Below are 14,117 nucleotides of genomic sequence, written 5' to 3'. Positions count from 1 at the left end.
GCGGGGAGCGAGCTGCAGGGAGGGGAGGCAGGTGTGTGCATCCTGAGGGGATGTTTTATATTACAAGGAAAGAAAGGTCTCTCTGTGAAGGAGAGAGAGATATTATCCGAATATCAAGGGGGTGGGGGGCAGAAAAAACAGAGGCATGAGACAGGGGAAAAAAACAGACTGCAGAGAAAGAGAGCGAGAGAGCGAGAGAGGAGATCTGCAAAATGGGGGCAAAGAAAGACTGCCGCCGGTTCTACACCTGGACCGTACGGAGGTTTTGTGTCCTTTCAGTGTAAACCTGAACTGATATTAAATGCGGGCACTAAACACAATAAATAACTGTAGTGAGCGCATCACATGGGGAAGTTGCTGGCGTTACTAAGGTTTTAGGTCAGGGTCTCGGGGGTGATGGCTAGAGAGAGAGTGTGTGAGAGAGGAGAGAGAGAGAGTGTGTGAGAGAGGAGAGAGAGAGTGTGTGAGAGAGGAGAGAGGGAGTGTGTGAGAGAGGAAAGAGAGGTATATTGAAGGTGAGGAGGAATCCAAGGATGAGAGGTCATAGGTCATAAAGAATTATGGAGAAGAGCCTTCCAGGAGAAGTAGTAGAGGTTAATACAGTGAAGAAATGTACGCATGCCTGGGATATGGCACGTGTCTTGGACATTACTCAAGGAGCTCTTACCACGGTTCCACCATCTGAGCAACACTCACACTGACAGAGCGGCACAACTAAGTGAGCCGGCTTAGAGCCAGCAAAACACTGGAGTTTCTCACTCTGGGGTATCTGGGGCGCTTCTAATGTGGTCAACAGGCAGCTTCATTTCAGTAAATAACAGGTATAATGAGTAAATAACACGTTTAATGAGTAAATAACAGGTATAATGAGTATAATGAGAAGAGAAATGTTGGGGGTTGTAGGATGTGAAGGACCTCGGCTGACGTGATATCTGTAGCTGGTGATAACTGGCTGGGAAAAGGAAAATATTCCTCTATTCCAAGCCTCATTACAAACAAATTAATTATATATCTTATAGGTTCTGGTTTCCATGGGGTGGAGGTAAAGCACAGAGAATAGGGGGGGAAAGGAGTGGAGCACACTGTATAGGGGAATGAGTGAGTGAAGCACACTGTATAGGGGAACGAGTGAGTGAAGCACACTGTATAGGGAAGCGAGTGAGTGAAGCACACAGTACAGGTGAATGAGTGGAGCAAGCTGTATAGGGAAGTCAGAGAGTGGCGCACACTATAGGGGAGTGAGTGAGGCACACCGTGGAGTGAGCCCTCAGAATGAGGCCTTTTGTTCGGCTCTCAGACGCAGGCCCCTGGATTCCTGCTGGAATTTGCTGCTGTGTAAATATTTTCACTCTGGACGCGTCTCTCTTCCAATCCCTCAAACCTGCGCCAACTTTTAGCCTCAAATTAAAAACCAGACTCTGGACTGCACGGCATGCTGGGATATCGGCCCCGGCACAAAGCTCTCTTATTTCTTGTTATTAACTCTCTGCGGCCTGGGACGCAGCCAAGGACTAGCGGTGCCACTCCATCAACCCGAGGACCTGAACAGCGTGGCTCCATTAACCCCTTACCTGCCAGGTACTGCAGAACACCGTTTCTATTAACCACTGGTGTGCCAGGTACCCCCAGAACACCATTAACCCCTTGACTGCCAGTACTGTAGGGCATTACACCAGTAACCCATTTTCTAACAGGTACCGCAGAGCACTGTTCCATTAACTTCTCGCCTGCCAGGTACTGCAGTGCACTCCTTCATTAACCTCTTGCCTGCCAGTACTGCTTAGTGCGCCTCCATTAACCCGTCTTCTAGCAGCTGCTTTGCTGCCTGTGATCACTTTTAAAAGTGCCTCTGCCACCCATTGTAGCATTAAAACCAATTCAAACATGTCCTCCAGCATTACAGGGGTTAACCTTCTCCCATGAGGTAATGCTTCAGGTTCTCCGCCATCTCATCCACTAAGCAGACCAAGTTCAGCATCTGGGAGCCATTTCTGCGCTGACATTAAAATCTGCCAGAGCTTGGAGAGACAGGGAGGGAGTGGGGGTGAGGTAAGCGGAGAAAAGGAAAACTTATTTCTGGTATAATTGTAGGGTTGGACAGGTCCCACCGGGACAGCCATCGAGGGCAAGGTTTTAACCCTTCAGGGGCAAGAGTACTATACGCAAAGGCGAATGGCTTGCCGAACCCTTTGGCACCATTTACTTGTTCTGTGACCAGTTTGCAGTGCAGACCCCTGGCATGGAAATGGTTAAGAGCGCAGTGGAAATTCAAGATTCACCCCTCCGCGGGCGCCATCCTGACGGTGCTGAAGGTGTTATTATATCACCAAAAGGCGCTGGAAATGAGAATTCCGTACAGGTCTGTTTATTTAACCGTTACCATAGCGATGGCCCTCTATCCGAACCCCATTAAATAAACCAAGTCCAAAAGACAAAATGAATTGGGAAAAGAAGAGTGAGAGGCGTAATGTGATAAAAGGTAACAAGAGAGAGAGGTAAAGCAGACAGAATGGGGGAAAAGGGTGAGAGAAACAGAATCAAGAATTGGGTGAAAAATTAGAAAATGTGTGAGAGAGTGTATGTGTACCACCCCATTATAACTGCCCTATTACAGGACCCCTCGCCCTATAACTGCCCCGTACCGATCACTGCTCTATTACAGAACCCCTCACCCTATAACTGCCCCGGACCTATCACTGCTCTATTACAGGACCCCTCGCCCTATAACTGCCCCGTACCTATCACTGCCCTATTACAGGACCCCTCGCCCTATAACTGCCCCGTACCGATCACTGCTCTATTACAGGACCCCTCGCCCTATAACTGCCCCGTACCTATCACTGCTCTATTACAGGACCCCTCGCCCTATAACTGCCCCGTACCTATCACTGCTCTATTACAGGACCCCTCGCCCTATAACTGCCCCGTACCTATCACTGCTCTATTACAGGACCCCTCGCCCTATAACTGCTGTACCAAAAGGGCATACCCCACATATAAACATAGATTCCTGGTGGTTTACTTACATACAGATGACTATTATCCCAAATACCAGAGTAAATAAGTTCTGTGTTTCAGTAAATACTTCTCACTGTGTGGCCACAGAAACCCTAAATAAGCTGCAAAGAAAGAGTAGCCAGGGGCCATTTGACCTTTGACCCCCAAAAATACACATTTCATATTAAATGACCATCAAACGCACCCCAGGCCAATTGACCTCCTCCTCTATTAATAAAATGGGAAACACATTCCCTTCGGCTCTAATCTTTGCTTTGGCTTCTTGCCTAGAGTAATGCGATACAAAATGTACCAACATTCTACCTGCGCGACCTCTCCGAACAGCCTGGGTTTGCATGGATCAAACTAACAATATATAGCGGTCCCAGTATATAAAAAACAACAGGGGGAAAAAAAAGCCTATTTAGTACTTTTTAACATGTTTTCAATGCCAAGTCACTGTGTCATTAATAAAAATACAAAAAAAAACCCCTAAAACTACTAAATTAACCTTAAAAACATTAGCAGAGTTTAACGTTTGAATTGCTCCCCGGTAACTTTTCTGTTTCTACAGGTCCAGCACGGGTCGGCATTCGACGTTTCTGAAGATACAGAACCCACAGCCCGTCGTAAAATGTATCCGCAGGTTTTCCGCCGTCTGGTTTTGCTGCGTTTGCACTTATTATTCTGGTTTTGCTGCGCTTGCAGGTTGTACTTTTCATGCCGCCGTGTAATTTAAGTCTGTATTTATACTTTAAATATTAGTTAAGGTCGGTTAGGGATAGCGGTTTGACTCTGGCTTCTCTCTGCCAGATTTTAGCATGCCATAAAGATTGGTTAACCGTGTGTCTGAACTGTCTGTGAACTACAACTCCCACAATGCTCTGCCCTAACAAACTAGTGAAGATACTTGCAGACTATACTGTAATGTCTTACAGAGTGACTATGACTCCCATCAATGCCAAGGTAGCAAAAGTCTCAGATTTATGCATAGCATTAACAGTCTGGCACTAAAAGGGTTAATAGAGTGTATGGTTTAAAGGGACAGGACTGCTGTGTAGTAAACCTATAAAAGCCGATATTATTTATGTTTTAGGAATACAAGTACCCCATGCCCCTTCTCCCCCACCCCCTAATGTCTTTGAGGGTCAGAGTGTTAAATTAACCTCTTCATGTAATGGGAGTTGGAAGTCTTATCTCCTGGAGTTGCACTGAATGTTTACTCTCCAGTGTTTACCCATTTTATCCGAATTAACCCTTTAGTCCATCATGTTTTCCAAGTGATTTAGGGCTGTGATAACACAAATAGTTTGACTGGTTGTCTAGGAATAAAAATGCTCAAAGAGGCTGGTGCTATTTGAATTTTGTTTTTTTTAAATGCTGCAAGCCTTTTGGGTTTAAAACCCATATAACCTTTAAGCTTCTGTTTGCTGTAACGCGGGGCTGCATTACGCTATCCTGAAGCTTTCGTGCACGGGATGTCTATACGAAGCCATGAAATACATTTACAAAAAAAATATCTAAGGATCTTGGAAAGAAAACAGCTTCCTACCCTGAGGAGGCATCCAGCGAGAAGGTTGCCGATGGGCGGCTGAAGTTCCGAAGATCCCAAAGCAGCAGCTCTCGCTCCCGGACCTAAGAAAATAAAATGGGTAAAAACAGAGAAGAAATGAGCGTGCGAGAGGAAAAAAAAAACATAAAATATAGCACATAGAAGAAATAAGCTTAAAGGGACACTCCGGCCGTCATATGTTTTAAATCCATACGATAGCTGCGTGGTCCCTTTAACATCTCACCCATCAACAAAGTGAGGCCGTGGCCCTCGGGGGACATACCTGGTTAAATCCCGATGTTAACAGGTGGTTGCCGGAACTCGTCCACTGTACCCGAGAGTCCTTGTTATTATCATGGCCTTGTGTGTCCTGAAAAATAAAATAATAATAATAATAATAAAAAAGCGACAGCTCCTTGTGCTCTCGGACGGTCTGGTTCTGGACACACAAAGCAATGGATGAACAGCAAAGATAAACAGACTCCGCGGGATCAAACCTGTTAATGGATTAAAGTCTGGAAGTATATTCAGCAGCTGAGTAAGCTTTACATGCGTGTATCTGTACACATCTGCACATGGGCGGCGTGTGTGCGTAAAAATATTTACATCTTTGCGTGAGCTGTACGTGTTAACATATAAATATTGGCGGATACATGAGTGTGTGTGTATACATTCATACATGTGTGTGATTGCTAATTTAAAATGTAAATAAACAGCTTTTGGCAGAGTACGTATATGTCAGAGGATGATCAACCCATATATATATATATATATATATATATATATATATATATATACACACACACACACACATTTATATATATAAACACATACACACATATCATATATATATATAATTACAAGATATATTAAAAGATATATATACATATATATATATATATATAAATATAATATATACACACACACACATATATATTTACACATTGTCAGGGTTGGTCTTTTGAAAGTACATAAAGGCTAACCTGGCTGCCTGCGTATGTTCCCCCATACCTCTATATACCATATATACTATATAAATCATATTAGGAGTCTGTGTGAGTACGCAGGATGATGACCCCTTCCCCAGAGCGCTGAATGGAATGGGATCTCGCTGTTTCTATATTTAGCCAGGATCTCAGAGCAATCTTAACTTCCCACAACCCCAAACCCTCCGATCCCACACATTTCCTGGAGCCAGAGGGGGACAGAAAAAAAACACACAGACTATAATTAGAACTCGGCACACATGCGGGGTCCGCGCTGCTGCCTGGGTCCAAACAATGCATGGGATGAGTGATATCGGGATCCCACGTATTACAGATTACTAGAATGTCCCATATCTTCTGGCGTTTCTGGATCAGGGTTCCTTTCAAAAGGAGGGATCACGGGCTTTGCCCCTTTTGAAATATTGGGTTGGAATAATGGATCGTTAGATTTGTGACTTCTGACATCACAGCAGCTTATCCAAGGATGTCATTTCTACCTGTATCCCTCATTAGACAATTAGGTAAAATGCAGAGGACGTGGTCTGAGCAGCTCACGCGGATGTTATACAAACACACACAGTTTATATTTTATATATATATATATATATATATATATGTTCATTTAATACACTTTGGGGTTTATTCCCTAAAGCAGGAGTTGGCTGGAGGGGCTACAGGACTCTTTCCCAAATTTCGGTATATGTTATAAAAAGCTGGCCCCTGTAAGCTAACGCTGCCTGGCCCTGTATCCTGTATTGTTAAATCATGATTTTTGGAAGTCCCGTCACTGATTGAACGGCACATTACGCAGGGCCAGCTCTGGAGCTCATCCTTTTGGAGAAACCCGACGGGCCTGGTCCTTTCTAACACATAGCGGGTTCGATTATTTAAATCACTTGTTTTAGTTGATAAACCCTTATGTTTTAGGAAAAAAATGTGTGGAAAAATCATTATTCTACTTCTAAACAGGACCTGCGTCCCATCTTTCTTTTTTTTTTTTAAACATTTATTGCGGCCCCCAGGCATTTAGGTCCCGATGGTCTTGGCTTTCCATACATTACTATATCCACACAGATGCTTGGAGTTACAGATAATGAGGTGTTGGTGGTTTCTATATGAACAGTCCAGAAATGGCACGTAACCCCGGTCTCCGTTCCCGCAGCTGACCCCATTGTTAGCTCTGTCATGGTAACAGAGACACCGTATCCCAGCCTTTCCACGGGGGGCCAACATCAAAACCTTGGGAAACACCAACAGGGTCACAGCTGTGACTGTCACAGACCCCCCCTTCAATAAATACACCCCCCACAAACTAATAAGGAGTCAGCAGAGTGCCTTATTACACGTAGGTGCAATTAGATGGCCTGGAATACATATTCCGCTACATCAAGTTTTACGGGAAGTTAACCCTTTACAAAAAAAAGATTTTATCAAGTGCCCTGTGTTGGTTCCTTATTATTATTATTTATTGTTTTATATAGCGCCATCAAATTCCATAGCGATGTTCAATGGGTGGACAGGACACAACAAGTAGTATGTAACATAACAAATTGACTTACAGAGACAACAGGTGAGGAGGGCCCTGATCAAAGAGCTTACAATCTAGAGGGATTTATTACACAATAGGTAAAAGGTAAAAGTGCTTCTGTTAGGGATGGAGCAGCCACACTAATAAAAGTATTGCAGGAGAGAGACTAGGAAAGGTGAGCTAAAGGAATACGGGAAGGCGTTAATGTGTATTGTTCTATATTCTGCCCACTGTGTTGTATCTATTCAGTGTTCCGTCACACTGCATTGTCCTGTATTCTGTCACACCATGTTGTTCTGTGTTCTATAACACTGTACTTTTCCATACTTGTGTTCCGTCACACTGTGCTGTTGTAGGTCTGTGTTGTGCTGTATTCTGTGTCCGTCGCATCGTGCTGTTCTTTATACCGCGTTCCGTCGCACGTTGCGCTGTCATTGTATAGTATAGTATATAGTATAGTATAGTACACATACAGTACTTGGCCGCAGCCGGTGTCCTGCACAATGTTTGTGTTGTTTTCAGAATGGCGGACGTTTGTTTCTCGTGTGTAACTAGTCGGCTCCCTGGCAGAGTTACCGTGTTTTCATTTCTCGGGTGCGCAGTTGTGAAATTATTTTTCGGGAAAGTAAAAGAGCGATGAATCATTCCAAATGAAACCGCTGGGTCATATAAATATATATCAGATACACAACTCATTCATACACTCACAATAGTGCAGAGATATTGTTTTATTTAAAGGAGAAGTAGATTCCCCGGTGTCTGTGTATTAGGAGGGGTGAGGGGTAGGTTCCCTGATGTCTGTGTATTAGGGGGGTGAGGGGTGGGTGTCCTGGTGTCTGTGTATTAGGAGGGGTGAGGGGTGGGTGTCCTGGTAGCTGTGTATTAGGAGGGGTGAGGGGTAGGTGTCCTGGTGTCTGTGTATTAGGAGGGGTGAGGGGTAGGTGTCCTGATGTCCCTGTATTGGGAGGGGTGAGGGGTAGGTGCCCCGGTGTCTGTGTATTAGGAGGGGTGAAGGGTTGGTTCCCTGGTGTCTGTGTATTAGGGGGGTGAGGGGAGGGTGTCCTGGTGTCTGTGTATTAGGAAGGGGTGAGGGGTAGGTGTCCCGGTGTCTCTGTATTAGGAGGGGTGAGGGGAGGTGTCCTTGTGTCTGTGTATTAGGAGGGGTGAGGGGTGGGTGTCCCGGTGTCTGTGTATTAGGAGGGGTGAGGGGTAGGTGTCCCGGTGTCTGTGTATTAGGAGGGGTGAGGGGTAGGTGTCCCGGTGTCTGTGTATTAGGAGGGGTGAGGGGTAGGTGTCCTGGTGTCTGTGTATTAGGAGGGGTGAGAGGTAGGTGTCCCGGTGTCTGCGTATTAGGACAAGGTTCATGCGTGTCCTGGTGAATCTGTATTAGGAGAGGGTGGGCTATTCCATTCCAAATATTAGTGTGGGGGGCGGTTTGGAGCTTCTGATGTGGCCGTGTGTGGGGGTGTATGTGGGGTGGGGGAGGCTTTTCTCATGAGAAGCTTGATTGAGGGCTAATGGAAGCCATGTGCTGCTACATCTTTATGCCAAGGAGCAGCATTTCCCTGCAATTAAATCCTTTCCTTCAAAACTGCTCTGCAGAGCATCACACTGGGGCAGAATATCACCCTCTGCCTCCCTGCACACTCTAACCTGCAGAGCATCGCTCCTGCTAGCAGCTCCCACGCCGCATACTATGCCAGGTTCCCCGCTAGTGAGACTAGGCATGCCCCTAGGGCACCCTGTTTTTAGGGATGCAGTAAAGCCCACTCCAGATCATGATGAGCGAAAGGGGTGTGATGGAGGACAGAAAACCGACCAATGGGGGAGAGGCAAGGAGGAATTTGGGTGATAGTAAGGGAGAGCGTGGTGAGAAGCGGGTGAGCGGGACGGCAATAGATGGTCCAGGGGCAATAAGCTGAATGATAAGAGCGGGGGGGGGCTTGTGAATGATAACGAAGAGCAGGGAGTAGAATGGACGAGGGGTAAAAAGGCAATGGTGGAGGGCAAAAGGAGAGAAAGCAAGAAGATGGGCAGGGAGTGGATAAAATTTACAAACCAATAAATCACATAATCTGGGCCACATTATACAGATCACGTGCGCTTTATAACGGAAACAGTTAACCATTTTTTTCCAGATTGCACAAGCCCTTACTGGTGGGCAGCGGAGTCCCTGCTGGGGGGGCAGCCATCAGCACTGCAACCTTTACTAGGGCAGCTGGCGCTCCTATTATCACCCCCAGGCCTCCCACCCCAGGATCTCCAATCTGTATTAAAGTCTGCAGATCATTTCAGCAAGAAAAAAAAGGAAATTCAGTGTATTTGGACAGCGAGGAGATTGGGGGGAGCAGGAATTGCATGATACTCGAGGAAGGAATGTCTTCTCCTCCCTCCCCATCCACCCTGCTGAAGGATGCTGGACCGCCCTGCAACATCTGGAAGAGTTTTCTGCGGCCAACTCACCCACACACACTCCAGAAGGAGGCTGCCGCTTCTCCTCCCGCAGCATGCGGTGCTCCAGTACTGCACAGCAGCCCCCCGAGGGTCCTGCCAGACTGCCCCCCCATCCACAGACCCCCCAACGGGCAGCGATGGGACAGGCGCTAATATATACTGAGCACGGTCTATGAGTGATAACCAACCACCAATCCCTTCTCCGACTATGGGGTTGACGAATAAAGTGTTCCTATTGCCATAGCAACCTATGGAATGTTCCTGCTGACTGGACCATTCCACTGGTTGCTATGGTGATAACAACACTTTTTTAAAATGTTGCACCTAAATCACACTGCCCTCCAAGAAATCTCCTAACAGCACAAGAGGGCCTTAACTTTTTAACGCACCGAAGGACTGTTCAATGCAACGTAAAGTGATTTGTTGTACAGTCCTCTGGTAGCGGATGGGTGAGGCGTCTGTATATAGATCTATACCCAGTCTCTCTGTGTGTTCGCTCGGTATCCTCGCGCAATTCTGCTTCAGAAAGGTAATAAAAATATGTGAAGCAGCCTCCCAGCAGAAGTGGTAGAGGGTAATACAGTGAGGGAATTAAACATGCATGGGATAGGCATATTGCTCCTGAATCTAAGACGAGACCAACGACTGAGTCTTCACAGCAGGAGAAACGGGCGACTAGACGGGGGCCGAATGGGGCCGATCTGCTGTGTTGCTATTATAATTAAAATAACTCGATGTCAAATATTAGGCTGTTTGTAATTTTAGTATTTTGAGTATAAATCACCTTTAATTACCATTTAAGAATAAAAGTTAAAAAAAAAAAAATTTGATCAATAAAAAAAAGTTCTAGAGGTCCTCCAAGCCTAGAACCGCACAAGGGTCTGGATCTCTGTTACCGAAGCAATAGATCTAATCTAGAAAATATTTGACTACTGAAATATTCGACGCTCTCAGCTCTCAGACAGATCCACTCCAGATTAAGAGGAAAGCCCTCTCTCCCCCTCGCTCTTCATCTGAAATATATATACTAGGATTCATAAAAGCGTCTGGGAAAAGTCTCTATAGAATAACCTCTATAGAATTCCTCTTAGCGAATGTATTTCCTGAAAGCGCCACGTAAAAGGTAAAAACTGAGCAATCCTTAAGGACAAAGCTCCAGGGGAGGAATTATCCTTACACTATAAGAATTCATCGAGCACCAACACTCTGCGCCACCTGGTGGCCGGGGTTATGTAGTGCGCCGGCCAAGCTTGCCAGTTACACCAAAGATAGTCAGCTGTCCTGCTGTTGAGAAACTACAACTCCCATTTTGCTCGGCCAGGCTAAACACATCCTTCTTTCCTTTGGGATGTGGGAACCAACAGCTGAAGATGACCTGACGGCTACTCTACGGATACCAACTCTCCGGAGATCTGAATGTAGAATCCCCCAAACACACGCCTTCCACGAGAAACATCCATTCGGCCCTTTAAAAATACCTTGCTTATTCCAAGACCATCTCAACCTTTACTGAGTACAGCCCAAAGTGCTCCTCAACGGTCCACGACTCAAGGGTTAAACGTGCGCGGCATTCTATGGTTGCGTTATCCTCCCGCATGTTTATAGGAGACGTTGTGTTTCCTTCCCTGTGAGTCATTGTGATTTGTTATCATTAAATGCCCTGCAAGAACCTTGTTACGAAACAAAAATCTCAACCATTAAAGAGAATTTTGTATAAATATCTCAGTCGCCCATAAAACCTCCCATGATGTATTCTACTGTTCAAAGGTTTGGGGGAAAACAAGGACATTTCTGGCTGTAACATTATTGCAAAGGGGTTTCCAACCATCAATTAGCCTTTTAAACTTAAACTTGGATCAGCGAACACAACGTGCCATTGGAACATAGGAGTTACGGGAGTGATAAAGGGCCAATGGAAGACTGGAGTGATGGGAGTGATAAAGGGCCATTGGAACACAGGAGTTACGGGAGTGATAAAGGGCCAATGGAACACAGGAGTGATGGGAGTGATAAAGGGCCAATGGAACACAGGAGTGATGGGAGTGATAAAGGGCCAATGGAACACAGGAGTGATGGGAGTGATAAAGGGCCATTGGAACACAGAAGAGATTCCATTAAAAATCAGCTGTTTCCAGCTACAATAGTCATTTTCAACATTAACCCCGTCTGCGCTGGATTTCTGATCCATTCCACGTTATTTGTTAAAAAAAAAAAAAAACTAAGACATTTCTAAGTGACCCCAAACTTTTGAACTCTATTATTATCTGAAGATCCTGCCTTTTTTTTTTTTTAAGGGTCCTGGTCTCCTAACATGTCCTGGAAGTTCACGGGATGCTTGCGTGTGCTCGTGTCCTAACCTGTCCCTGTATCCGGTGGGGTTTTAATGTCACACCATAAGGGCCTCGCACGCCTCATCTTGTCCCAGGATGTCATTTCAAGTCATTACCTGGCAGGCTGCCGTATTCTTCCGGACATCAAAGACCCTCAGCCTCTTGTCCTGAAACACAGGAATGTAATCATGAGACAAAAGAAGTACAAAAGAAGACAGATTTCCCAGCTCTAAAAATCAGCCCCTAATTTGTTTTGGGGTTTTTTTTGCATTCTTAAAATTCCCTCACTGTACTAACCTCTACCACTTCTGATGGGAGGCTTTTCCACTCATCTACCACCCTCTCAGTAAAGTAAAACTTCCTTAAGATACAACTAAACCTCTGACTCTCCCATATTCTTATTTTTGCTTCATTTTCTTTGCAAAGAAAACCCTCGCAATTTACAAATTATATCACAAAGGTCTGAATTTGACGTATTTTCATACATAAAATGTAAAGAATTAGTAGGAAAGTTCCAAATATACCAATAAAAAGAAAAATGGATAAGTGCTTACATACATATTGTAACGTAACCTACTGGAAGCTCTAAGTGATGATGATGATGATGATGTGATGATGATGTCATATAGTAAGGTTGCTCTACATAGACTCATGCGTTAAATGGGAAATTTGTGTATGGAAACTGCGCCACCTGCTGGACAATGTCTGAATTATTTTGCTAAAGTCTGACTCTAGAAGGCAGACTGTCTGTTCTTGGGAAGAATACACGATCCGATGCCCTATTTTTGGCACAGGAGTCAATTAACCCCCTATTCTTGCGTCACGGCCCCCGTCTGAGAAACAAGCAGCACTTACAGGGCCAAATATAAAGAGCTCTCCGGTGACCTGTCCATTAACAGAAACGTTCAAAGAACAAGAGACGGGAAGAGCGGAGATTTCATACACAATAAAGGAAGGGATTCTTTACAGTCAGGGCAATAAAGGTACGGAATTCACTGCATATATTTCTATTAAATACAATGGATTCCTTCTAAAAAGGGTAAAAAAAAGCAGAACATACAGGGCTATAAATGATCAAATAAACATTAATATTTTAGAGTTTCTTGATCCAAGGGGAAATCTGATTTTCTTTTGGAGCCTAGAAGGCATTTTCCCCCCTAAGTGGTAACATTTTCAAAAATGGCTTAATTTGTTTTTTTTTTTTGCCTCCGTTTAAATCAAAAGCAGGAAGGATCGGTAAAAGGGGTAACGTGATGGTCTTTTCTCAACCTAAATTACTAACCAACTAACCACTTGAGTCTGTTTAGCCTCTGTGCGTAATGAGTAATGAGTGGTAGATAAGTAGAACAGCATCCCAGCAGAAGTGGTAGAGGACAATACATTGATGGAATTTAAACATGCATGGGATAGGCATATGAGCCTGAATCTAAGACGAGACCAACAACTGATTAAGGTTTGAGTCTGCAGACACATACATCTCCATGATCCTTAGATGATCCCAGGTGGACCAATGGGTGTGCGGAAGAATATAGATTTACTCACTTTACAGGTTGTCCCCAACAGGAACCCATCCTGACTCCAGCTAACACTCTGCACCTGGTCTCCATGTAAATCCAGGGCTGGAAACAGAAACATGTTTGGAGTTATATATATATATAAAGCATCTGTTTATTAATAATAATAGATAGATAGATAGATAGATAGATAGATAGATAGATAGAACACAGCCTGAAGCCTTGGCACACATTATCCTGCAAACAGCTCCCCCCAGTGGCCATGACTGTCACTACAGCTCGCAAATAAAAGTGCCAGAAAACCTCATTCTTAAGGCTGCTGTTCTACTTTCCCCGCTGAGCGTAATTCTAGTCACTGAATGCAGCTTTAGAAACATCATTCCTAATGCTGCTCAATTCCTGAACCCTTCCCGTAAATCATTTTTTTAAATCACGTAAAGATTTATCTCGTTCAGAATCTTTGCTGGGATCACTTAATTAGCACGTAACACAAAAGCAGGCACTTAAAACATTCTTAAATGTTCTTTTATGCAGTTAAACCATCAAAGTAAATGATAAAATGACATATTTGCTAAGGGTTATTTTTTTTTACATAGTAAAGCGTTATTTTGTCTAAGTGGGACAGCACCTTTAATTACCTGCAGCACCTTTTAATGGGACCCAGGGCAAGCTTCCTAGGGGTACTCCTGGCACTCTAAGGTGAGCCTGGCCTCGGAAAATCTGCCCGTCTGCCCGACCCTGGCTATCAGTGTTAAT

The 14,117-nt window shown here is 44.6% G+C and overlaps 1 protein-coding gene across 1 annotated transcript in view; it reads right to left on the bottom strand.

Moving 5' to 3' along the window:
• CORO7 (coronin 7) overlaps positions 1-14,117 on the bottom strand; it is a 48,078-nt gene that overhangs the window by 29,613 nt on the left and 4,348 nt on the right. Inside the window, exons 6-9 of the mRNA XM_053470656.1 lie at positions 13,390-13,466; positions 11,964-12,014; positions 4,833-4,919; positions 4,550-4,632 (exon numbers count right to left, since the gene is read on the bottom strand). Of these exons, the coding sequence (XP_053326631.1) occupies positions 4,550-4,632; positions 4,833-4,919; positions 11,964-12,014; positions 13,390-13,466 (298 nt within the window). The remainder of the gene's footprint in view (positions 1-4,549; positions 4,633-4,832; positions 4,920-11,963; positions 12,015-13,389; positions 13,467-14,117) is intronic.

The sequence above is a fragment of the Spea bombifrons genome, chromosome 7, assembly GCF_027358695.1.
Source record: "Spea bombifrons isolate aSpeBom1 chromosome 7, aSpeBom1.2.pri, whole genome shotgun sequence".
Classification (NCBI taxonomy): Eukaryota; Metazoa; Chordata; class Amphibia; order Anura; family Pelobatidae; genus Spea; species Spea bombifrons.
Note: the sequence above shows the minus strand (reverse complement) of the source record. Positions and strands in the feature narration are given on the sequence as shown.